The following is a 26253-nucleotide window of genomic DNA, read 5'->3' as shown; positions in this document are numbered from 1 at the left end:
CTGCCAGATTAGCAGTTGAAGTAGGGATTCCAAACTGACAGATTTTTTTTTTTCTGTGTTCTGCAGAGCATGAAATAAGAAATGTATATACGGCAAGGCTTCTGAGCCCAAGATGTATGACCGTTCATGCCTCAATGTTTCTGCGATTTGCGGCAGACATTTTATCGACCAGTACTTGTTTTCTCCCCAGGCTGTGGACTCCCTTCTTTCGTGCAACAAAAGAGCCTCTCTTTTGGTGTTGATTCATCATGACATTGGGAAATCTATTCACTAGATGTACACACAAGTTTTTCCACATAACGCCAAAGGTGATTTTTGTTCCATATGCCTCCAGAGTTCTACCAAATGTTCAGGATCCAAGTGAATGTAGTTGGGCAGGAGATATACGTGTTGTGACAGTTTTGACTCCAAAAAGCTCTGCTATATTGGCCTTTCTAGGGCATACTGCTCAACAAGCATTCAGCCTTAGAAGACCTAGTACTAATACTTACCTCCTATTTACCTCTTTGAGTAACCCTTTATTGCTACGGTCTCATTGACTGCTTCTCTGTATCCAGGGTTGATCTGTGAGTGCATGCACTAGGTTATGCGTCTCGCTTGTGAGACTCTTTCGTGTTAACAAAAAAGGGCTTGGAGCCCACCAGTTGTGTACCATGTGTTGGCATCAGTGCCCTTCTTCTTTGCAGCCTTCTAATTGACCAGCTCACTGCAAATGTTGCATTCATTCCTTACAGTGGAGCAGGGACCAAAAACGGATTGATTCAACTTTATCTTTGCCCGTCCGCTCCTCCCTATGTGATTAAGGTAGTATTTTGTTCCTTTAATGAACTTTTAGTGCCATGGAAACAAAATCTGGCAGGTGCCCAGCTGGGCAACCACAATTTGTAAAGATTTATTTTCTATAGTTGACTTTCTTATATTTTGCCAAGTCTTCTTTTCTTATTTTGCACTCATGTTTTCTTTTGTTTTTGCTAGTGAGTGCTGCTCTCAAAATTATGAGGATTATCTTGTTCTAAATATTGTAGAGTGACATTGTTGGTTTCTTCTGTGTAATTTCTGAAATTATGCTTTAACACATAATCGTACAGTACACCTGAGTCTCCCCAACTACAGTCCGCCACACTCCAATCACCCCAGTCCTCCACACTCCAATCCTCCCAACCCACCACACACAAATCTGCTCCAATCCAACACAATCTACCCCAAACCAAAACAGTCTGCCCCACTCCAATCCAAAACAATCTGCCCCACTCCAATTTGCCCCACTTCGATCCAAAACTATCTACCCCACTACAGTCTGCTTCATTTCATACAAAAGAGTCTGCCCACTCCAATCACCTCCAATCCCATTCAGTCCATCTCACCTCAGTCCACCAACTCCAACCCAATTCACCACAGTCCACCCCACTCCAATCTGCCCACCTCCAATCCAATGCACCTCACTCAAACCCATTCCAGTCTTCCCCACTCCACTCCTCTTCACCCAGCTCCAGTCATATCCGCTCCAGTCGCCCCCGCTTTAGCCATACCCGCTCTGATGCAAAACAATCTGTCCCACTCCAATCCAGAACAACCCCCCCCCCAAATCTCCTCCAATACAAAACAATCTGCCCCACTCTATTCCAAAACAAACCGCCCACTCCAATCTACCCCAATACAATCAACCCCACTCCACTCCACTCTACCTCACCCCAATCCATTCCAATCCCATCCTCCTCAGTCCAACCAGTCCACCCACCCACCCCAATCCAATGTACCCTAATCAGTCCACACCACTCAATCCAATCCACCTCACTCCAATCTACCCCGCTATAATCCAGTCCACCCAACCCAATTTCAATCCACCCATCCCACTTTCAATCCACCCTACCCAACTCCATTTCACCACATCAAGTCCACCCACTCAATCTACCCCACTCCAGTCAATGCAACCTACTCTACCGCAATTGTCAATCCCTGTCCAATCTGCTACCTCAGTGCCCTCCACCCTATTCCACCCCACTGTACAACATAGCACTCTACAACACTCTCTGCCACTGAACCGCTGAACTCTTCTCCCCTCTACAGAACTCTACAGCACTTCACCCTCCCCCCCCCCCCCCCCCATTCCTATTTAGGTGAGCAGGCAAGAAGAGGCAATTATTCTGTATTATTTTATAAATCGCCAGAATTTTACAAAGCTCTTTATAGTGCTACATCTAACATGGGCACCATCACTGTGGTCAGAGAAGGGAATTTATGCATAGAGAAATAGATTCCGCCTTTTGGACCCTCCAACCCACGGTTAGGCGATGCCTTTATGCCTTTAGAAAAGAAGCTGGGATTATAATTGGGGCATTGAAATCACGTGACAGTGGAAAACCAAGTTATGCGATAGGGATGACAGTTATGCATAAACAAGAAAAGGCAAATTACACAGCGTAGTTTTTTTGCAGTATTATTTTGTCTTTTTAACAACTATGAATACTCCGGAAACAGCTTTACCTTGTTAGTACCACATAATTAGCAACTAAACGTTTACCGGTCAACCTTTGCAAAGTTTCAGCCAGCACTTGGAACCACCTGCTATGTTTCGTGTTTAGTAACTTTTGATTAATTTGAGCTAGAAATGCATTTTTTTTTTGTTTGCGTGGAGGGGGGCGAAGAAATCTGCCAGTTACGTGTACGCACCAAATCCATAATTATGCGCAAACTTTGCCTGCAGAATTGTGCAACTCCGGTGTCACTGATTTATAAGCATGGGTTCTGGTTACATGGGAGACAATGGAGGCAAAAGCCCCCAACTCCTCCCACGTATGTCTTGCTTGAAACGTTGACGGAGACAATGGGGTTTTATGACCCATCTGTTAAAAACACAACCTCTTCTTATTGGCTGTAAAGAAACGCTCCTTAGCATACCATAAGTTCCTGTGGTGGATCGCAACAGCCGTAGCAACTTGTAAGGAAGAATGCTCGGTTCTACAGCTTTTGAAGGAGATTTGGGAGAAGCACATTTTCAGGAATTTAAAGGGTATTTTTCTTCAGTGTAAACTTTATAGCCAAATAAAGTGAGAGATCCCAAGTAACATCACAGGGCCAGACTGTCCCTTTTTACCACTGTGGCATTTTCCTTTATGTAAAGGGTTAGGGAATTGCTTTCGGAACAGAATGGGCTGCCATGACCCATCCACAACCATAGTGGTCCATTTTAGCCATGGCCTCAGGCAGTGCAGGGCTAGTTCAGTATTTTTGCCACAGCTTTTTTTTTGTGGGGGGGGGGAGGGGGCTTTTATTCCGGCCCTGACTAAATATACACGTTTTATTTAACAACTCTATCGACATGCTGTAATCTACTTCTGTGGGCTCTCACCACACCCGTCATCTTTCATTTGTTCCGTGACCTGCCTTTTATAATTCCTTTGGTTTCTTAGGTAAATGCTTTACATTTGTTCCACCTTGAGGCTATTTTGTTACCGCCTTGGAGACTGACCCTGTTACACGGATTTTTGCAGGATCGGCCATTTACCTTAGTGTTGGCGCACTACTTTTTTCTTCTGCCTCTGGCTTTGCACTCGTGGCGGTATGTTGTTTCTTCCTCTGGCATCTCGCTGTTTCTCTTGGAGCTTCGCCCAGTCAGATCGTAGGATCATCTCAGCAGGTCTAAATTCTGCACCTCCATCAACATTGCTATGGCAACATTCAAGACCCTGCAGAGTATCTTGCTGGCGCAAGCCAGCAGACATGTCAGTTTCACGTCAGTGCTGCCAGGTAATCACGCCATGCATCTCGAGCAGGCCAGGGGCACACACTTTCAGGGACTCGCTAGGTCAAGAACATGATACTGGGGAAAGGGAGAGGAAAGGCACGTTGATCCCAAGGGAACAATGGGGTATGCTGGGCACAGACTGCGGGCTGTATCGAGGATCTGGAGACTTAAGTGAGTTGTGCACGTTGTATGGCTGGGGGAGACTTGCCTTGGGAATAATGGAGAGTGGGTATGCATTATAGCTGACACCAAGGGCAATGGTCCATTGTAGCACGAGACTCATTAAATGCCCTGTCTGGGGGTTGCATTAATGTTCGCTCCCCCTGGCTGTGCTTTGGACTTTAATGTTAACTCCCTGTTATATTCTGGCTCTTGCAGTGAGTATCCTTCCTCACACACCCCTCCTTTCTCTGTTGCGAGACCCCCTGTCAGTCGCTGAGAGAAGTGGGCTGATGAAATTGCTCTACCTGCTTGCGTGGGATCCTCCCCGCGTCCTACCCTTGCTGTCAGCCTGTAAATACTGCTCCCAGCTAGTACCACCCAGCTCAATTAGATTATTGCCAACATTTGGCAACTCCCGCGAAAGAATAAACGATGGCAAGCGAGAAATCTATTTATCTTTAGTTCACATTATACCTTTTTATGAGAATTAAAGAATAATGCTGGGTAAAATGTCAGTCCGTTAAAGTAATAAACAGTACATCTCTCTTCGACACAGTGCCTTAAATGTATGCTATTGCCAAGCCTTGTTTTCAGATTGGGGTGTAGTCGGTGCTTAATTTGTAAATAGAAAAGTGCCGGTGCTCAGATCTCTCCTCTGAAACACGCGGCTGCTGCAGTTAAATGTCTGAACACGGAATACTGAGGCAGCGTAATCCTGAAGCCATCTCGGGCCTCTTTAATCCATTTAAAGCCACTCTTGCAGCGTTCTGCTTTCTCCCATTGTGACGCTTTTTGTTTTTTCTCTTCCTCCGTCTTTCCCATGTGTGTCTTTTGCTCGCAGCAAATGCTTGAAGCAGAAGACTAAGCGCCGACCCTCAAAAATAAGTGCCGGTGCTGAGCACCGGAAACAGCAAGCACAAATTAAGCACTGGGTGTAGTGGAGGCAAATTTAACACACAGAATAATCCCCCAGAGGGTCCGATTTTTGGATTGGATAATGTATCTTATTTTTTATTTATCGTTTCTGAAATAGCACTCCATTCGAAATTGGTGTGGCTGGGAAATCTGTCCCGCGTCTCATGTTTTCCTTATACTTTGCTTTACTGGTGATTGTCGTTTAGTTTTCGAGCCTGTCTGATTCCGTATTTTGTGCAAGTAGGCTAAAAGAGGAACAATTTCAGCTTTCGAAAAGGCATTGTATTCAAAACCTATTTTAGCATCCGGGCTGTAAGAATAAGCTTGAGCTTCAGAGCGATTACAGAAGATTAGACTTCTAATGTTAAATGTATTTTAAATGAATCAGGTGCCTCAAGTTTTCTAATAAGCTCTATGCCAATCGCCATGGTTGCACAAGCCAAGGCTTCCTGGGTTTGATGCCAACTAATATCGCATACGTCTCCTGTTAACTCTAGCCAACTCTTGCAGGTCCTGTTTCATCCCTGCTTCCGTTCCCTTATGTTTCTCTTTAGTTTTCTTCTCCCTGCCTTTCTCTAGCTCTCAGTGTGAATGCCCTTTAGGAGCTAACTATATGGTTACCTGACCATGTGTGTTCCTAATACTATTTTTACTGTGGTGTCCTCTAGGAGATGTTCTGACCTTTACAGTCTATTGGCAAGTGTATGAAGAAAAGCACAGACACAGTTGCATTCTGCTAAAGGTTTAATGGGCTACCCAGGGCAATATGCTTCATGGCTAAACACATATAATGTCCCAAAGGCGAGACCTATTGGCTATGCCAATGCTTGTTTCTTAATAGCTCGTTCAGTCTACTGCTACACTCCACATTTTTCACACCTATCTATCACTTAGGTTTCCCCAGACAAGGTCTTGTGCTTTCTCCTTCTGCTTCTGCTGACAGCGTCTCTTTCAGCTTTTAATGGCAAGTCGTGTTCTCCTCCTTCCCGTTTCTGAACCTCCAAACCAAATGTGACTGCAGCAAGAGGATGGTGTCTTTGAGTAATCTCATCAATTGGGTACCGAGACCGTAGCTACTAAATTTTATGAAAATCATGTCATGTTAAGGAAAACATCCCAGAACACTATTTCACAGATTAGCAAATCCCTCATAAAAAATGCAGTCATGGATAAGCTCGAGTATTGACACGAGTAACCTCATTGTCTTCCTCTCCACTAATCCTCTACAGATAGTTATCAACCTTTACATTAGCTTATTTTTTTATTCGTCTCGGAAACTCAGCATTGTCTTCTACCAAGTCAACTGGCTATTAGCCAAACAGTCCTTGTGTCGATTAGCAAGGCAGCACTTGAAACCTCACTACATTTCAGTTCTGAAAATTACATACACTCCATTCCTTCATGGTTATTACATTAGGCTGATAACCATCACTAAAAACATCTTTCCTAGTGAAATACCGTCTTGAGCTCTTCCTTTTTGACCACTTCGATCTCCAAGAGCTAGACAGCTGAATGTCCAGAGGGATGATCTCCACTCGTCCCTAACTAATGGGCCCTGATTGCGTTTGTACAGTAATTTAAATATATTTTAAATATTTGTTTTCTGTTGACCAGCAGGCATGTCAGACATTTCATTTTACAAAATCTTCGAACTTTTTGTAGTCGGAGAAAGAAAAGTAAACTAGTCTCCAGGATAAAATAGGAGTTTGTTAGAACACGTAACTTGACATTTGACCTCTGTCTTTAAACACACAGCAAATGTCACAAGAAAAACAATATTCAAATACATCTTTACTGCTTGCTCACTTTCTGATTGAACAGAATACCTCTTCTTTGCCTGTTCGAGTACTCTCGCCAGACACAGCCAGCAGCCCCTAAAAGTACCTGGCCCTGATAAAATTTAGCTGGTCATAGTGAGTAGGTGAGTAGATTTATTGAGGCTTGACGGGTGCGCAGGTGTAGTGATTTCACTTATTGCATTCTCCATCAAACTAGGTGAGCAACCCAAAATTCTGGGTGTGGGAAATTGAACACATTTTCCAAAATACGAAGTCTTCTGCTGCTAAAGTACATTTTAATTCCTTAAATGTATTTCTCTGTCTAAACAGTTAGTGGAAATGCCGGACCATGCTTTAGAATGTTCATGAGCTTATTCATAATTGGGCAGGCCTAAGCCTTATTTGCCAGTACAATTCTAGTTTCGCCCTAGCATATAAAGGGTACCTGTTTAGCTGTATCACACAGATTAACCAGACAGGTGCTCGTCCGGCAGTAAATGGTCTGCTTTTAGGAGTGTAACAGATAATATGTAAAATGAGAGAAAATCTCCACTAGTTTATTCATGGAGTGTCGCAGTGACTTGAAAATGGCAAAGACCCACTGGGGCGCGGGGGAGAGATTATCAATCCAATTGGAAAGGACGCCAGCAGGGAAGTTGTACTTTGTCTGCCAAATAGATGCCATTCATGTTGAATTTAACCTGTATGCCGTAGGAATTAGGATCTCTTCCTCAGGAATTTAGCCACAGATGTCCATAAAAGAACCACTGAACTTTGCAGTGCGTCATGTCGTTTTATGAAAACTGGAAAGGGAATTGATATATTTGGTCTTGCTACTTGGGGAGATGACCGTCTTGTGGTGTGAAAGTCAGTGGACCTGCTTGCATCCTATTTTTAGAGTGCAGATAAAAACATAATTTTTTTTCAGTTGCGCTACAACTAAACGTGTTGAAGACTGGTTCAAACAGGCTTTGGATTGAGTTTTTAAAGAGGTATTAGATTGTTTTTGTTATCACTGTCCTACTTGTGACAAATGAGATGATTTTGTTGATGGTGTGGCTACCCGTGGACAACGCTGGTCCTCTGGAACCTACGCACTGCTTAGATTAATTGTAAGAATAGATTTTTGTATTTATCCTACAAGAGCTATACTAAAAAACCTTGGCATTTATTTAAACCTGTGAATATTCTATTTCCATGTGCATCCATAACCCAGCCTCAACCCTGCAGGCATAGTTTCCACAGCGTCAAGAAAATCGTAGCACTTGGTGCCATACAATCTATCCCAGATGAAGAGCTGTACATTGGATGTGTGGTAATGTTCTTGGTCCTGGAAAAGAAAGGTGGCTGGCAGATAGTCCTCGGCTTGCAGTTCACAGTAGGGTACCGCACTTCACTTTAGCCTCTGTTCCACAGAGACAAAAAATCCTGTTCACGTTTTTACCACTTGGTTTAGAACTTGTGTCTTCAGTACTTTAGATTATAGTTGAACATTGCCCCCTCACCATTACAATGCCAACAAGACAGTCAAAGAGGCAGTGACCTCCCACTTCATGTGAAGGAAAATCCAGTATCCTCACTTCTAAGATTGGCTAATTTGGTTGCGTCCATCAGTGTTCCACTAGACAGATAAGTGAAATGTTTCATTGTTCACAGAGAACCCAGTAAGCAGTCTCATAGCTCATCGGAGAAGTGCATTTCTCCTCTACAAAGGATTGTCATGCCTCCAGAAGTTGCTTCTTACTTCTGAAGTTTCTTCCACCGCAGTATAGTAACATGAAGGAGTTGTAGGACAATATGACTTGTGTTTTCAGGTGGCTGTCCAAGTTTATCTAAACATGCAAGATAATATGCAAAGAGAGCATTCTTACCGTTGTTAATCATGTCAGTGATCTCTAGGGGGGGGGGGGATTAGGGTGTTGCGGGACTGGGTTGATGGAGAGCAGGCAGCAATGCCTGCTGTTTAAATAAAACAAAAAAACATCCTGTTTCGGAAATTAAATGCAGGAACGGAGGTCTACTGTCCGTGCATTGGGAGCCACTCACAGGGGATAATTGATATTCATTAGGCAGCCCTCTCTCCGAATAGACTATCTAAACTGATCAGTTGGTACATGGTTTGCATTGACGATTTAATTACCATTCACAAACCAGTCAGCGTGTAAATTGCATGCCGATGGTCTATGAATGGGAACTGGATTTTGGTAGCTGCCCTTTGGAGGGATGCTTATACAGGGAGTGCAGAATTATTAGGCAAATTAGTATTTTGACCACATCATCCTCTTTATGCATGTTGTCTTACTCCAAGCTGTATAGGCTCGAAAGCCTACTACCAGTTAAGCATATTAGGTAATGTGCATCTCTGTAATGAGAAGGGGTGTGGTCTAATGACATCAACACCCTATATCAGGTGTGCATAATTATTAGGCAACTTCCTTTCCTTTGACAAAATGGGTCAAAAGAAGGACTTGACAGGCTCAGAAAAGTCAAAAATAGTGAGATATCTTGCAGAGGGATGCAGCACTCTTAAAATTGCAAAGCTTCTGAAGCGTGATCATCGAACAATCAAGCGTTTCATTCAAAATAGTCAACAGGGTCGCAAGAAGCGTGTGGAAAAACCAAGGCGCAAAATAACTGCCCATGAACTGAGAAAAGTCAAGCGTGCAGCTGCCACAATGCCACTTGCCACCAGTTTGGCCATATTTCAGAGCTGCTACATCACTGGAGTGCCCAAAAGCACAAGGTGTGCAATACTCAGAGACATGGCCAAGGTAAGAAAGGCTGAAAGACGACCACCACTGAACAAGACACACAAGCTGAAACGTCAAGACTGGGCCAAGAAATATCTCAAGACTGATTTTTCTAAGGTTTTATGGACTGATGAAATGAGAGTGAGTCTTGATGGGCCAGATGGATGGGCCCGTGGCTGGATTGGTAAAGGGCAGAGAGCTCCAGTCCGACTCAGACGCCAGCAAGGTGGAGGTGGAGTACTGGTTTGGGCTGGTATCATCAAAGATGAGCTTGTGGGGCCTTTTCGGGTTGAGGATGGAGTCAAGCTCAACTCCCAGTCCTACTGCCAGTTCCTGGAAGACACCTTCTTCAAGCAGTGGTACAGGAAGAAGTCTGCATCCTTCAAGAAAAACATGATTTTCATGCAGGACAATGCTCCATCACACGCGTCCAAGTACTCCACAGCGTGGCTGGCAAGAAAGGGTATACACGAAGGAAATCTAATGACATGGCCTCCTTGTTCACCTGATCTGAACCCCATTGAGAACCTGTGGTCCATCATCAAATGTGAGATTTACAAGGAGGGAAAACAGTACACCTCTCTGAACAGTGTCTGGGAGGCTGTGGTTGCTGCTGCACGCAATGTTGATGGTGAACAGATCAAAACACTGACAGAATCCATGGATGGCAGGCTTTTGAGTGTCCTTGCAAAGAAAGGTGGCTATATTGGTCACTGTTTTGTTTTTGAATGTCAGAAATGTATATTTGTGAATGTTGAGATGTTATATTGGTTTCACTGGTAATGATAAATAATTGAAATGGGTATATATTTTTTTTTGTTAAGTTGCCTAATAATTATGCACAGTGATAGTCACCTGCACACACAGATATCCCCCTAACATAGCTAAAACTAAAAACAAACTAAAAACTACTTCCAAAAATATTCAGTTTTGATATTAATGAGTTTTTTGGGTTCATTGAGAACATGGTTGTTGTTCAATAATAAAATTAATCCTCAAAAATACAACTTGCCTAATAATTCTGCACTCCCTGTAGGATGAAAATTGGTGGTAGTTTCTTGTGAAACCTGCTGAGCAAAATAAACTGCTGACAAGGTTCCTTGAGGAGCCTGTTTACTCAATTTGTTTTTAGGCATCTGGTTTATGATAGCTAGTTCACGTTGCCCTCTCTTTCTAGCTCCTTGACAATGAATAGTTGTGGAATGTCGTGTTTATAATCTGTACATCTTTTGTTTTCTGCAGTTCCTTCTTGGAGGGAACATCCGGTCGAACCTTTGATAGACGTATGCCCATCCGAAATCCCGGAGGTATGTAAACCAGAGAAGAACTGCTAATTTTGAGTCTTAAAAGATGACGACCCATTAGGACGCCCAACCCCTGTAGAACTTGACTTTCCTTTGCCAGTGCTTTCCAACTAGTAGCATGTGAACCCTTTACCACTGTAACTTTCACCCTGAGTACTAGAACAGTGGCTCCGAACCTGTGGTCCGAGGAACCGTGGGGGTCCGCCTTCCAAGGTGATCTGCAACTTTTTAGAAAATTAAAAAATATTAACCGATTAGGTCCTCAGCTTTCAGTAATGACTCCGTGGGGATCCCCGGATTCCAATAATGATTTAGTGGGGGTCCTAGGTTCCAGTAATGATAAAGTGGGGATCCACAGAAGTCAAAAGGTTGGGAACCACTGCACTAGAACATTACAATTATGGTTCCTAATGGGAAACTTCGCCCACTCCCCAGTTAGTCATAGCCTTCTGCCAACTAATGTTCATTATGTTCTTTTGAGTAGAGTTGTAAATGCAAATTGCAAATAAAAAATTGCTATATCTACAATAGATCTCTTATGAGCTTCGTCTAGTCAAATATCCATGTTAGTTATCGTCATTTCTGTTAAGTTCTTCTCGTCTCGTCTCTGCTTTAACTTTTATTTTTTGTTTGTTTCTTACTTAAATGTTGACTTGTGGTGGAAATAGTTTTTCACAATGCACAAATCACTTTGCTAAATTACTTTTTTCCTGTTAAAGGTATTGCCAGACTCACTCTAGTGTTCCTTCTTCAAAAAAGCTCAGTTGAGACGTTATAAGAGTAGGGAGCCCGCAGTCTCCCATGCAACTGTAGATAAATGAGGAAGTAAAACCTTTCAGAATTTTCTGAGCTTGAACAGATGTTAGCAGTCTGAAAGAAGTTCAAAATGTTCTGCTTTAGAGAAGAGGCGGGCAGTTGGGGTTATTTTGTAAGCAAGTGTGTCATGATTTGATTCCAGTGTTCTTACAAGGGTTTGTTACATCTCATGTATTTTTACTGTAACTCTACAAGAACGCTACTTAACTTCTCTTTAATAGGGGTGGGCAAAAAATTCTGCTCTACCGGTGGAGTTTGCATTTCTTTTGCCCTTTTCTCTTGGAGCGGAGTTCCGGCAAACCTCTGCCGAGTGGCAGAAGTGTGGTTTTTTTTTTTTGTGTTTTATTTTGTTATTTTTTCTTTCTCGTGTGCGGCTCGCAAATTTTAAATTGTGAGTGAGAATTTCTATCCCCAGTGCGATTTTCAGGTGCTAGAATGCCCCCCTCAGCAAGATTTCTCACCACGGGTGATCACTACCGCGTTGAGAAAGCTGCCACTCCAGTAGAAAATCTACACGAGCGACACAAAGAAGCGGCGCCCTCTGACGCACTGCATGGTGTCATTAACGTGTGTTTTTTTTAATTTTATTTTTTTCCAGCGTGAAGCAAACCCCTGGTTCTAAAAATCAGTGTGGCGTGCCCGAATTACACCTGCGGAATCTGAGTTTATTATGTCATTCAGAGAGTTATGCCCAACTGTAACTTTTAATATTTACCTATTAATGGTCAAAAGGCATACTTTTAGAGTTCTCTGCCGCGCTTTAGGAAAAGTTATACCAGTTTGGTGTGTGTAGGAAGTTGGCTCTCTATGCACTATTTCAAAGTAAGGAATAGTATGCACAGAGTCCAAGGGTTCCCCTTAGAGGTAAGATAGTGGCAAAAAGAGATAATACTAATGCTCTATTTTGTGGTAGTGTGGTCGAGCAGTAGGCTTATCAAAGGAGTAGTGTTAAGCATTTGTTGTACATACACACAGGCAATAAATGAGGAACACACACTCGGAGACAAATCCAGGCCAATAGGTTTTGTTATAGAAAAATATATTTTCTTAGTTTATTTTAAGAACCACAGGTTCAAATTCTACATGTAATATCTCATTTGAAAGGTATTGCAGGTAAGTACTTTAGGAACTTTGAATAATCACAGTAGCATATATACTTTTTACATAAAACACAATAAGCTGTTTTAAAAGTGGACACAGTGCAATTTTCACAGTTCCTGGGGGAGGTAAAGTAATGTTAGTTTTTGCAGGTAAGTAAACCACCTACGGGGTTAAGATTGGGGTCCAAGGTAGCCCACCGTTGGGGGTTCAGAGCAACCCCAAAGTCACCACACCAGCAGCTCAGGGCCGGTCAGGTGCAGAGTTCAAAGTGGTGCCCAAAACACATAGGCTTCAATGGAGAGAAGGGGGTGCCCCGGTTCCAGTCTGCCAGCAGGTAAGTACCCGCGTCTTCGGAGGGCAGACCAGGGGGGTTTTGTAGGGCACCGGGGGGGGACACAAGTTCACACAAAAAGTACACCCTCAGCGGCACTGGGGCGGCCGGGTGCAGTGTGCAAACACGCGTCGGGTTTCCAATGGATTTCAATGAGAGACCAAGGGGTCTCTTCAGCGGTGCAGGCAGGCAAGGGGGGGGCTCCTCGGGGTCACTCCTGCACCGAAGTTCCGATCCTTCAGGTGCTGGGGGCTGCGGGTGCAGAGTCTTTTCCAGCCGTCGGGATTTTAGAGTCAGGCAGTCGCGGTCAAGGGGAGCCTCGGGATTCCCTCTGCAGGCGTCGCTGAGGGGGGACAACTTTGGTTACTCACAGTCTCGGAGTCGCCGGAGGGTCCTCCCTGACGTGTTGTTTCTCCACCAGTCGAGTCGGGGTCGCCGGGTGCAGTGTTGCAAGTCTCACGCTTCTTGCGGGGATTGCAGGGGTCTTTAAATCTGCTCCTCTGTAACAAAGTTGCAGTCTTTTTGGAGCAGGTCCGCTGTCCTCAGGAGTTTCTTGTTCCTCTTGAAGCAGGGCAGTCCTCTGAGGATTCAGAGGTCGCTGGTCCTTGAGAAAGCGTCGCTGGAGCAGGTTTCTTTAGAAGGCAGGAGACAGGCCGGTAGGACTGGGGCCAAAGCAGTTGGTGTCTTCTTTCTTCTTCTGCAGGGGTTTTCAGCTCAGCAGTCTTCTTCTTCGGTAAGTTGCAGGAATCTCAATTCTTAGGTTCAGGGGAGCCCTTAAATACAAAATTTAAGGGCGTGTTTAGGTCTGGGGGGTTAGTAGCCAATGGCTACTAGCCCTGAGGGTGGGTACACCCTCTTTGTGCCTCCTCCCAAGGGGAGGGGGTCACATTCCTATCCCTATTGGGGGAATCCTCCTTCTACAAGATGGAGGATTTCTAAAAGTTAGTCACCTCAGCTCAGGACACCTTAGGGGCTGTCCTGACTGGCCAGTGACTCCTCCTTGTTATTCTCATTATCTCCTCCGGCCTTGCCGCCAAAAGTGGGGCCGTGGCCGGAGGGGGCGGGCAACTCCACTAGCTGGAGTGCCCTGCGGTGCTGGAACAAAGGGGGTAAGCCTTTGAGGCTCACCGGCAGGTGTTACAGCTCCTGCCTGGGGGAGGTGATAGCATCTCCACCCAGTGCAGGCTTTGTTACAGGCCACAGAGTGACAAAGGCACTCTCCCCATGTGGCCAGCAACATGTCTCGAGTGTGGCAGGCTGCTAGAACCAGTCAGCCTACACGGGTAGTTGGATTAGGTTTCAGGGGGCACCTCTAAGGTGCCCTCTGGGGTGTATTTTACAATAAAATGTACACTGGCATCAGTGTGCATTTATTGTGCTGAGAAGTTTGATACCAAACTTCCCAGTTTTCAGTGTAGCCATTATGGTGCTGTGGAGTCCGTGTTTGACAGACTCCCAGACCATATACTCTTATGGCTACCCTGCACTTACAATGTCTAAGGTTTGGCTTAGACACTGTAGGGGCACAGTGCTCATGCACTGGTGCCCTCACCTATGGTATAGTGCACCCTGCCTTAGGGCTGTAAGGCCTACTAGAAGGGTGACTTATCTATACTGCATAGGCAGTGTGAGGTTGGCATGGCACCCTGAGGGGAGTGCCATGTCGACTTACTCGTTTTGTTCTCACCAGCACACACAAGCTGGCAAGCAGTGTGCATGTGCTGAGTGAGGGGTCCCTAGGGTGGCATAAGATATGCTGCAGCCCTTAGAGACCTTCCCTGGCATCAGGGCCCTTGGTACCAGGGGTACCAGTTACAAGGGACTTACCAGGATGCCAGGGTGTGCCAATTGTGGAATCAAAAGTACAGGTTAGGGAAAGAACACTGGTGCTGGGGCCTGGTTAGCAGGCCTCAGCACACTTTCAATTCAAAACATAGCATCAGCAAAGGCAAAAAGTCAGGGGGTAACCATGCCAAGGAGGCATTTCCTTACAGTGTGCCAATTGTTAAAACTTTCTCTGGGCATGTGACAAGGTTTGAAAAACAGTAAAAGTGTAATTAGTCTTTAGTATGTATGCCCAGGTGCCTGAGTGGGTGATAGTATATGCCCCTACTTCTCTCCTGTCATTTCTATTTTTAGGAATTAACAATCTGTATAGTATAAGTGCATGCTGCACTTGATGTGGGCTTCTTGAGCAACCTGTTTCTGGTCCTTCTCTGCTGCCCCGTCCTTTCTCTTCTGCATTCTTTGTGGGTGTTTTGGCTTATTGTCTCGTTGTCTATGCATAATCGTGCATCAGAAGTACATCCCATATTAATATTTGCAGCTCTAAGTCCAAAAGCCTGAGTAGTATCACAGCATGTGTAGAAGGTGAGTAATAGCTGTTTCTGAAACACTTACTACTCCTATCAATTTCAGTGAAAAATGATTTCTCGAAACATACTTTTTTTTATTATGTACTAATAATGGTTCTTAGTTTCCCTTCTTTGTATTGTACTGCATTTAAAGGCTGTAGTCAAATGTGTTTACTTAAATTAAGGTTTTGGATGTAAAAAAAAGATATACACAGACTGCAGCCTTTCATTCATGTCCTAGATATGTGGAAAGTAAGGGAACCCAGTAATTTACAATGGATGGACCTTTTCCTGGGGAGAGCCAGTATGCAGTCCCTCCCACAGATACAGGTAAAAAGGCTGGTGCCCCAGGTGATAAGTGTGCTGCTAACTTTTTTTTGCCAGTACATAGCCAGGACTATGGTGCCACGCTGGCATGGTTATCAAACTCAGTGATGAAGGTAAAACACAGGACTGTTCAGAAAGCATACGAGGGGGGAGGGGGGGGGGGTGGCACCTCTTCCCAAATCAGTTCAGAGGACTTTCATCCAAACAGGACTTCCCAAACGAATGTCATAAAAATGCAGTGGGTTTGGCAAATCTGTACATACCATTCTTTAACATTTGGTTTTTAACAATTCCATAAAAATAAAGTTTTACTCCCATTACAAAATAATAGAGATCTAACTTAAAAAATAAATAAAAAGTCACCCCCACCCCATTTCAATCCTCCCGCCCCACTCTACCCCACTACACTCCAATCCACCCACCCCACCCCAGTTCAAGCCCCCACTCATCCCCCCCAAGCCAGCCAGATCACGCCACTCAAATCCATGTATTCCACTCCAATCTAACTCACTTTATCCAGTCCACCCTAATCCGTCCGACTCCAGTCCGGTCCACCCCACTCCAAACCACCTTTATCCACCCTGCCCCACTGCACTCCTAACCATTCCACACCACTCTAGTCCAATCCACTTATTCCTCATTCAATATGATTCACCCCACTCCAATCCAACCCACTGCGTCGCAATCCAATTCACCCCACTTTAGTCAACCCACCTCACCCCACTCTACCTTAGTCCACCCCATTCAAATCCAATGAATCTGATCCACCCCACTCCAATCCAGTCTCCTGTAGTAGATCATTTCAATTCACCTACCCCAATCTAATCCACTCCACTAAATCCACTACACTCTCTCCACCCACTACACTCTCTCCACCCACACTCTCTCCACCCACACTCTACTCCAATCCACCCAACTCTACTCCACCCTATTCCACATCAGTCCACTCTGCGGTACTCCACTCTATGACTGAACTCTACTCCCCTCATTGACAGTACTCCACTCTACAACACTTATTCCAACAAACCCACTCCACTCTAATGGCTGCTGCCAGTTGTAAAGCGAAACCGCTCCCCATTAAAGCTTGTTGACCCTCGTATGTTAGGTTTAGCCAAGGTCCAAAGGTAATGGAGCAGGAATAAAAATAAGATTTTTTTGATAATTTAAAAAACTTTTTGCCAAACTCTCCTATTCTATGCTTTTCAGAATTTAGATGACAGTGTGTTTTTCAAACGTCATTCAAAGCTGGAACTGGATGAAAAGAGGCGCAAAAGGTGAGTTTAACTTTGTATTGTGAATAGTTATTAGCATTACTGACTAAACTAAAAGGATGTGCGATTTGACTGTGCCATCATTCTTTCCTCCTTAGATGACTGGCCCTAGTAGACTTCAGTGATCATCTCTGGTGTGATAGGTGGGATGTATGGATCGGGATGGAGCAATCCATAATCTAGACCCTCCCCATTACCTTCCATGAACAATCGTACTCTTAATGAATCCTGAGTTGATGTTATTGTCTTTGAGGGACAAGTTGTGTGCTGTTTTTATTGATATTTGGAAGTGTTAACAAAAATACACTGCTGCATGTATGAGTGTCGGCTCTTCACAAAATAATTAGCACTGAGATAATGGTGCTCTTTGAAGAAACAAAAAAAAATGAAAAACTTTGAATTCTTCGTTCATAACAATGCAGATCGAACTCAACATTTGTTCAGAAGTGTCAATGTGGTATGTTGTGGGCTGAAAGACATCAACAGAATACAAGGAGTAGCAATGTTTTTTGGACATGTGTTGACCTTGGATTTACCTAAGAAAAATAATTCATATTCACTATTAATGCCATGTTGTTTTCCTAGTGAGTGGCATGTTTCTGTTCTGCGCTGTGCTGTTCTGGGTTGTGCTGCTGCTGCCACTGCCCATTTGTCCCACTTTGCCCAGTGGGTTCCAGAGTCTCTGTCCTATTTGCTTATTTAGTGGTGCACACTTTTCCTCTTAGTGAGCACCTTTTCCTGTTGCTTTTCCTCATGCAAATGCCACTCTTTTAAAAAGCACCTACCACGGTTTCTCTCATGAGTCCTACAGTATTTCTGGCTCACTTAGAAACATTATCATGACTATAAGAAAGTACCCTCTTTTTGGCATGGTTGCCACACTTTTTGCCTGCTGTCAGTATGTTTTGAGTGCTCACTGGGATCTTGCTAATCAGGTCCCCAGTGACTGTACTCACTCCCTTTTAAATTTGGTGGTTCCTGACTTAGTACACTCCACAATTGACATAATGGTGCCCCCTTGTAAGTCCCTAGTATATGGTACTTAGGTACCCAGGGTAATGGGGCACCAGGGGTTCCCCATGGGCTGCAGGATGTATTATGCAACCAATGGGAGCCCCTGCAAAATGTGTCTACAGTCCTGCGATTGCAGCCTGCGTGAAAGGGTGCGTGCACCAGGTCACTGTGAGTTACCCCTATGGCAAACCCTTCTAGCCCACAGGGCAGGGTGTAAGTACCTGTGTGTGAGGGCACCCTTGCATGAGCAGAGGTGTCCCTACGAACTCCAGCTCTATTTTCCTGGACTTTGTAAGTGCAGGGAAGCCATTGTACCAGTGTACTGGACACAAGTCACTACCTGTGTCTAGTACAATAAAGGTAATTCCGAACCTGAGCATGTTTGGTATCAAACATGTCGGAATCATACCCCAGTATCGGTTGCATGATTCCATGCACTCTGGGGGCTCCTTAGAGGACCCCCAGCTTTGCTCCTACCAGTTTGCAGGGTTTTCCCAGGCAGCCTGCACTGCTGCCATCCTACAGACAGGTTTCTGCCCTCCTGCTGCTTGACCAGCTCAGGCCCAGGAAGGCAGAACAAAGGATTTCCTTTGGGAGTGGGAGGCAACACCCTTTTCCTTTGGAAACAGATGTTACATGGCTTGGGAGGGATAGCCTCTCCCAGCCACTGGTATGCTTTAAAGAGCACATTTGGTGCCCTACTTGCATATACCTGTTTGTACCAGTCCAGGGACCCCCAGACCCTGCTCTGGTGCGAAACTGGACAATGGAAAGGGAAGTCACCACTCCCCTGTCCATCACCGCCCAAGGGGTGGTGCCCAGAGCTTCTCCAGGTAGCCACGTGAGTCTGCCATCTTGAATCCAAGGTGGGCAGAGGCCCATGGGAGCATCTGAGTGGCCAGGTCAGACAGGTGACGTCACAGCCCCCCTCCTGGTAGGTGACAGATGTCTCACCCTCCCCTTTCCTGGTCAATTTAGGGCCTCCCTCTTGGGTGGGTCCTCAGATTCGACGTGCAAGATTCCAGCAGGACTCCTCTGCATCGTTTACTTCATCTTCTGGTGGTCACCAGGACTGCAACAGGACTTTCCAGGAGTTGATCATCTTCATCCACAGCGACGACTCTGCTTGCAACATTGTTTCCACGGCTCCTTCCAACAAATGCAACATTTCCCCTGGTGTGCATCCTCTGAGGGCGACAAGTCTTCAGTCTGCATGAGAAGCAAGAAGGAATCTCCCTTTTGAGTGAAGGAGTCACTCCCCTGCACCTGTAGGCACCAACTGCAACAAAGACTGACTGCCTGGATCTCCTCTTCTCCAGAGCTGCGTGGGTCCTGCATCACAGGTGGTGGTCTAGAGTGGCCCCCTTGGTCCGATGTACCAGCCGTCCAACTTGGGAGACTGTAAGCCTTTGCATTTCCATGCAGGACAGTAACCCTATGCACCGCCTCTCTTGCAGCTACGAAGGTTTGTTGGCATCTCTTCCCAGGGATCTTCAGGCTCCGTGTAGCCCAGCACTCTTCCCTGTGAAGCACAGCCGCCTGCGTGCTGCTCCTGCGACACACAACTCCTTCCAAGGTCTGCTGCGTAGGCCCCACCGCGATTCCTGTGCTTGCTGCCTGCAGGTCACCTTGTCGGGGCTGCCTCCTCTTCCTGTGACTCTCCTCACTGCTGAGGGTCACCCAGGACTCCCCTCTTTGTGTTGAGTCCTCCTGGACCTTGTTGGTCTCTGACAGCTCCGCATTTCTTCTTACACGCCATTTGCCTTTGCCAAGGCTTGTAGGTTGTATTTCCCCACTACTGACTGACTGCAGTCCTTCTAGCATGGGATGTCGTCTGCATCACTTCAGAAACTCTTCAGCTGCTCCAGTGGTGCATTGCTGACTGTCTTCGTCCACCTCCTCTTGGTCCTGCATCCACAGACAAGTGGGTAGTGGCTCCTGCCACCACCGGACACTCAAACGTGAACTGGACTTGGTCCCCTTCCTTTACATGTCTTCCTCTACCAGGATTCACCTTAGGTTTCATGAAGTCTTGTCTTAGTTTACCAAAATCCTCTTCTGAAGTTGAAGTCCTTTTGGTGGGATTGGGGAGAACCAGGTACTTAACTCTCTTCTCCTGGTCATTGAGGAAACACTCTGGTACCTACCTTTTGGGGTTCCAGCTCCCCTCTACCGATTCCACTTCCTTGGGTGGGGGCCTGACTTTGATATTCCACTTTCTTTGTATATGGTTTGGTCCCCCTCTTCAGTACTTACTATTGTTTTCACTGTTTTCTATTACCTTTTATGCTAATCACTAACTCCTAATCTGTATATAATAGTGTTTGCTTACAGGTGAGGTATTGCCTATATAGTATTTTGGTATTTGAATTACCATAATAAAGTACCTTTATTTTTGTAATACTGTGTGATTCTTTCATGTGTATAAGTGCTGCGTGACTGCAGTGGTATTGCATAAGTTTTGCATGTCTCCTAGATAAGTTGTTTTTGCTTCTCATCCACAGCTACCTCCTTTCTTCCTAGACACTGACTATACCTCACTAACAGGGGATACCTAGACCTGGTATAAGGTGATAATACCATAGGTGTTCACCAGGCCAGCTTCCTACATTGGTGGTGTAGCGGTGGGATAAGCAATTGCAATTTCCTTATGGCTCGGTCACTGGGTACATTCCACAGGAAAGTCCATTAGCTAACTAATAGGAGACTAGATCCCTGACACTAGGTGTAGTGTGTACCTAAGTTTGGGTAAGTGAGGCTTACTCCAGTATTGGAACTTTCATAGATTAACAGGCTTGAATACTTCCCCTGTCGTCAAGATGGAAGTCCCAGGTGCAATATAAACGCTTTGCTTAAGTGTGTGTGTGTGTGTGTGTTCGGCGGCATGTGTAGCTGCAGATACACATGCTTTGCATAGCTCTTCCGACATCTAGTGTTGGGCTAAGAGTGTTAGAAGTTGTTTTTGTTCGAAGAAGTCTTTTCTGAGTCACGGGATCGAGTGACTCCTCCTCTCGGTTACAGTGCGCATGGGCATCGACTCCATTTTTAGATTGTTTTCTTTCCGCTGTCTGGTTCGGACGTGTTTCCTCTTGCTCCGCGATTTCAAATCGGAAAACCTTAGAAAACCTATGTTCGATGGCATGTGTAGCTGCAGATACACATGTTGTGCATAGCCCGCTTCTGGTGTTGGGTCGGAGTGTTACAAGTTGTTTTTCTTCGAAGAAGTCTTTCGAGTCACGAGACCGAGGGACTCCTCCTCTTTTGCTTCCATTGCGCATGGGCGTCGACTCCATCTTCGATTTGTTTTCTTTCCGCCATCGGGTTCGGACGTGTTCCTTTTCGGTCCGGGTTCGGAACGGAAAGATAGTTAGAAATTCGGAAAATTACGTCGGTATTGTTGCGTTCGGGATCGGGTTAGATAGAATCGACACCGAATCGTGAAGAGCTCCGGTAGCCCTTCGGGGTAATTTCGATCCCCCGTCGGGGCCTGGTCGGCCCGACCGCGTGTAACATCGAGGCTGATGGAACGGACCCCGTTCCGATTCTGCCCTAAATGCTACAACAAATACCCATATACAGACCAACATTTGGTCTGTAACCTGTGCCTGTCGCCCGAGCACAAGGAAGAAACTTGTGAGGCCTGTCGTGCGTTTCGATCCCGAAAAACGCTCCGTGACCGGCGAGCCAGAAGATTACAGATGGCGTCCACGCCGACAGGACACCGAGAGTTCGAGGAACAAGGAGAAGAAGAGGAAGCCTTCTCTATCCATGAATCGGACTCGGAGGAATTCGACGTCCACGAAACAGTGAGTAAGACGTCGAAGCCAGCACACAAGAAAACAGACAAGGCCCAGGGGACGCCACTGCCAACAGGCCATGTCTCAACCCATAAAGTCGGTGACCGCCCATCGGCACCGAAAAAGGCCGAACTAGTGCCGAGATCGTCCGACTCGGGTCGAGACACAGGCACGCAGCAATCTCGGGACCGAGAAAGTGCTGCCGACAAAGATCGACGCCGAGACATCGGAGCCGAAGCTGCTCGACGCAGAGACAGCGGCACCGAGGAGGATCGACGCCGAGAAGTTTCGACTCCAAAAAAGAGAAAAGTCGCCTCGGAGCCGAAAACGAGTAAGGACATAGTTTTGGTGCCGAAACGACCGGCAACCGAGCCAACTACCAGCTCATATTCAGAGGAGCAATCACTGTCCTCTCAATTGCGCAAACATAGATTCGAGGAAGAGTTACAGTCCACTGAAGTAGACCACACTCAAAAGCGGATCTTCATACAGAGTGGAACAGGGAAGATCAGCACCCTTCCCCCTATTAGGAGAAAAAGGAGACTTGAGTTCCAAATACAGGAACAAGCACCACAAACAAAAGTGGTGAAGAAGGTAACTCCGCCACCCTCTCCTCCACCTGTAACTTACATATCACCGGCACAGACTCCGTCACACTCACTGGCTCACACCACCATGAGCCAAGATGACCAGGACGCTTGGGACCTATACGACGCCCCAGTGTCAGACAACAGTCCGGAGGCATATCCTACCAAGCCCTCACCACCAGAGGACAGCACAGCGTATTCACAGGTGGTAGCTAGGGCAGCAGAGTTCCATAACGTGTCGCTACACTCGGAACCTGTCGAGGATGACTTCCTTTTCAACACCCTCTCCTCCACCCATAGCACCTACCAGAGCCTGCCTATGCTCCCAGGAATGCTAAGGCACGCAAAGCAAATCTTCAAAGAGCCTGTCAAGAGTAGAGCAATAACACCAAGGGTGGAAAAGAAATATAAAGCACCGCCCACAGACCCTGCTTTCATCACCTCACAACTGCCACCAGATTCGGTTGTAGTAGGGGCAGCTCGCAAGAGAGCCAACTCTCACACATCGGGCGATGTACCACCTCCGGATAAAGAAAGCCGCAAGTTCGACGCAGCGGAAAAAGGGTCGCAGTACAAGCTGCAAACCAGTGGCGCATCGCTAACTCTCAAGCGCTCCTAGTGCGATATGATAGAGCCCATTGGGACGAGATGCAGCACCTCATCGAGCATCTACCCAAGGATTTACAAAAAAGGGCGAAACAGGTGGTTGAGGAGGGACAAAACATCTCCAATAACCAAATACGCTCCTCTATGGATGCAGCTGACACAGCTGCAAGAACAATTAACACAGCAGTAACCATAAGAAGGCACGCGTGGTTACGAACATCTGGCTTTAAACCGGAGATACAGCAAGCGGTGCTCAATATGCCATTCAATGAGCAACAATTGTTCGGACCTGAAGTGGACACGGCAATTGAAAAGCTAAAAAAGGACACTGACACTGCCAAGGCCATGGGCGCACTCTATTCCCCGCAGGGCAGAGGCACTTTCGGCACCTTCCGCAAAACAACCTTCAGAGGGGGGTTTCGGGGTCAGGCCACACAAGCCAGTACCTCACATTCAACACAGTCTACCTACCAGGGACAGTACCAAAGGGGAGGCTTTCGGGGCCAGTACAGAGGAGGACAATTCCCTAGAAACGGGAAAATTTCAAAGCCCAAAAACACCTGCAACCAAACAGTGACTCACAGGTCACTCATCCCCTCCACACAACACCAGTGGGGGGAAGAATAAGTCAGTATTACCAATCTTGGGAGGAAATAACAACAGACACTTGGGTCTTAGCAATTATCCAACATGGTTATTGCATAGAATTTCTCCAAATCCCTCCAAATATACCACCAAAAACACAGAATATATCAAAACAGCATTCAGACCTTCTGGAAATAGAAGTTCAAGCATTACTGCAAAAGAACGCAATAGAACTGGTACCAGGTACACAAATAAACACAGGAGTTTACTCACTGTACTTTCTAATACCAAAAAAGGACGAAACACTGAGACCAATCCTAGATCTCAGAACACTAAACACCTTCATCAAATCAGAACACTTTCACATGGTCACGCTACAAGAAGTGTTACCATTGCTAAAGCAACAAGACTACATGACAACCTTAGATCTCAAAGACGCATATTTCCACATACCGGTACATCCCTCGCACAGGAAATACCTAAGGTTCGTATTCAAAGGAATACATTACCAATTCAAAGTATTGCCGTTCGGTATAACAACCGCACCAAGAGTCTTTACAAAATGCCTAGCAGTAGTAGCTGCACACATCAGGAGGCAGCAAATACACGTATTCCCGTATCTGGACGATTGGCTAATCAAGACCACTCATTGACAGTGTTCACACCACACAGATCAGGTCATACAAACTCCGTTTCTCCGTCAACTATGCAAAATCACACATTCTGCCGTGCAAAGTACAGCAATACCTAGGAGCAACAATAGACACAACAAGGGGAATAGCCACTCCAAGTCCACAAAGGGTTCAAAATTTCCAAAAAGTTATACAAACCATGTATCCAACACAAAAAATACAGGCAAAGATGGTATTACAACTCCTAGGCATGATGTCCTCATGCATAGCCATTGTCCCAAACGCAACACTGCACATGAGGCCCTTACAACAGTGCCTAGCATCACAATGGTCACAAGCACAGGGTCACTGTAGGAAGTTGGCTCTGTATGTGCTATTTCAAAGTAAGGAATAGCATGCACAGAGTCCAAGGGTTCCCCTTAGAGGTAAAATAGTGGTAAAAATAGATAATACTAATGCTCTATTTTGTGGTAGTGTGGTCGAGCAGTAGGCTTATCCAAGGAGTAGTGTTAAGCATTTGTTGTACATACACATAGACAATAAATGAGGTACACACACTCAGAGACAAATCCAGCCAATAGGTTTTTATATAGAAAAATATCTTTTCTTAGTTTATTTTAAGAACCACAGGTTCAAATTTTACATGTAATATCTCATTCGAAAGGTATTGCAGGTAAGTACTTTAGGAACTTCAAATCATAAAAATTGCATGTATACTTTTCAAGTTATTCCCAAATAGCTGTTTTAAAAGTGGACACTTAGTGCAATTTTCACAGTTCCTGGGGGAGGTAAGTTTTGGTTAGTTTTACCAGGTAAGTAGGACACTTACAGGGTTCAGTTCTTGGTCCAAGGTAGCCCACCGTTGGGGGTTCAGAGCAACCCCAAAGTCACCACACCAGCAGCTCAGGGCCGGTCAGGTGCAGAGTTCAAAGTGGTGCCCAAAACACATAGGCTAGAATGGAGAGAAGGGGGTGCCCCGGTTCCGGTCTGCTTGCAGGTAAGTACCCGCGTCTTCGGAGGGCAGACCAGGGGGGTTTTGTAGGGCACCGGGGGGGACACAGGTCCACACAGAAATTTCACCCTCAGCGGCGCGGGGGCGGCCGGGTGCAGTGTAGAAACAAGCGTCGGGTTCGCAATGTTAGTCTATGAGAGATCTCGGGATCTCTTCAGCGCTGCAGGCAGGCAAGGGGGGGATTCCTCGGGGAAACCTCCACTTGGGCAAGGGAGAGGGACTCCTGGGGGTCACTTCTCCAGTGAAAGTCCGGTCCTTCAGGTCCTGGGGGCTGCGGGTGCAGGGTCTCTCCCAGGCGTCGGGACTTTAGGTTCAAAGAGTCGCGGTCAGGGGAAGCCTCGGGTTTCCCCCTGCAGGCGGCGCTGTGGGGGCTCAGGGGGGACAGGTTTTGGTACTCACAGTATCAGAGTAGTCCTGGGGTCCCTCCTGAGGTGTTGGATCGCCACCAGCCGAGTCGGGGTCGCCGGGGGCAGTGTTGCAAGTCTCACGCTTCTTGCGGGGAGCTTGCAGGGTTCTTTAAAGCTGCTGGAAACAAAGTTGCAGCTTTTCTTGGAGCAGGTCCGCTGTCCTCGGGAGTTTCTTGTCTTTTCGAAGCAGGGGCAGTCCTCAGAGGATGTCGAGGTCGCTGGTCCCCTTGGAAGGCGTCGCTGGAGCAGGATCTTTGGAAGGCAGGAGACAGGCCGGTGAGTTTCTGGAGCCAAGGCAGTTGTCGTCTTCTGGTCTTCCGCTGCAGGGGTTTTCAGCTGGGCAGTCCTTCTTCTTGTAGTTGCAGGAATCTAATTTTCTAGGGTTCAGGGTAGCCCTTAAATACTAAATTTAAGGGCGTGTTTAGGTCTGGGGGGTTAGTAGCCAATGGCTACTAGCCCTGAGGGTGGGTACACCCTCTTTGTGCCTCCTCCCAAGGAGAGGGGGTCACAATCCTAACCCTATTGGGGGAATCCTCCATCTGCAAGATGGAGGATTTCTAAAAGTTAGAGTCACCTCAGCTCAGGACACCTTAGGGGCTGTCCTGACTGGCCAGTGACTCCTCCTTGTTATTCTCATTATTTTCTCCGGCCTTGCCGCCAAAAGTGGGGCCTGGCCGGAGGGGGCGGGCAACTCCACTAGCTGGAGTGTCCTGCTGGGTTGGCACAAAGGAGGTGAGCCTTTGAGGCTCACCGCCAGGT

At 46.1% G+C, this 26253-nt stretch overlaps 1 protein-coding gene across 3 annotated transcripts in view; it reads left to right on the top strand.

Moving 5' to 3' along the window:
• The window catches only part of MSL1 (MSL complex subunit 1), a 149036-nt gene that overhangs the window by 20304 nt on the left and 102479 nt on the right, over positions 1–26253 (top strand). For all 3 annotated transcript variants that reach the window (XR_011204730.1, XM_069237413.1, XM_069237414.1), the window contains exons 4-5: positions 10593–10657; positions 16790–16857. Coding sequence is in view for 2 of the 3 variants with exons in the window: in XM_069237413.1 (XP_069093514.1) it covers positions 10593–10657; positions 16790–16857 (133 nt within the window). In the remaining variant the exon portion in view is untranslated. The remainder of the gene's footprint in view (positions 1–10592; positions 10658–16789; positions 16858–26253) is intronic.

The sequence above is a fragment of the Pleurodeles waltl genome, chromosome 6 (genome assembly GCF_031143425.1).
Source record: "Pleurodeles waltl isolate 20211129_DDA chromosome 6, aPleWal1.hap1.20221129, whole genome shotgun sequence".
NCBI lineage: Eukaryota > Metazoa > Chordata > Amphibia > Caudata > Salamandridae > Pleurodeles > Pleurodeles waltl.
Note: the sequence above shows the minus strand (reverse complement) of the source record. Positions and strands in the feature narration are given on the sequence as shown.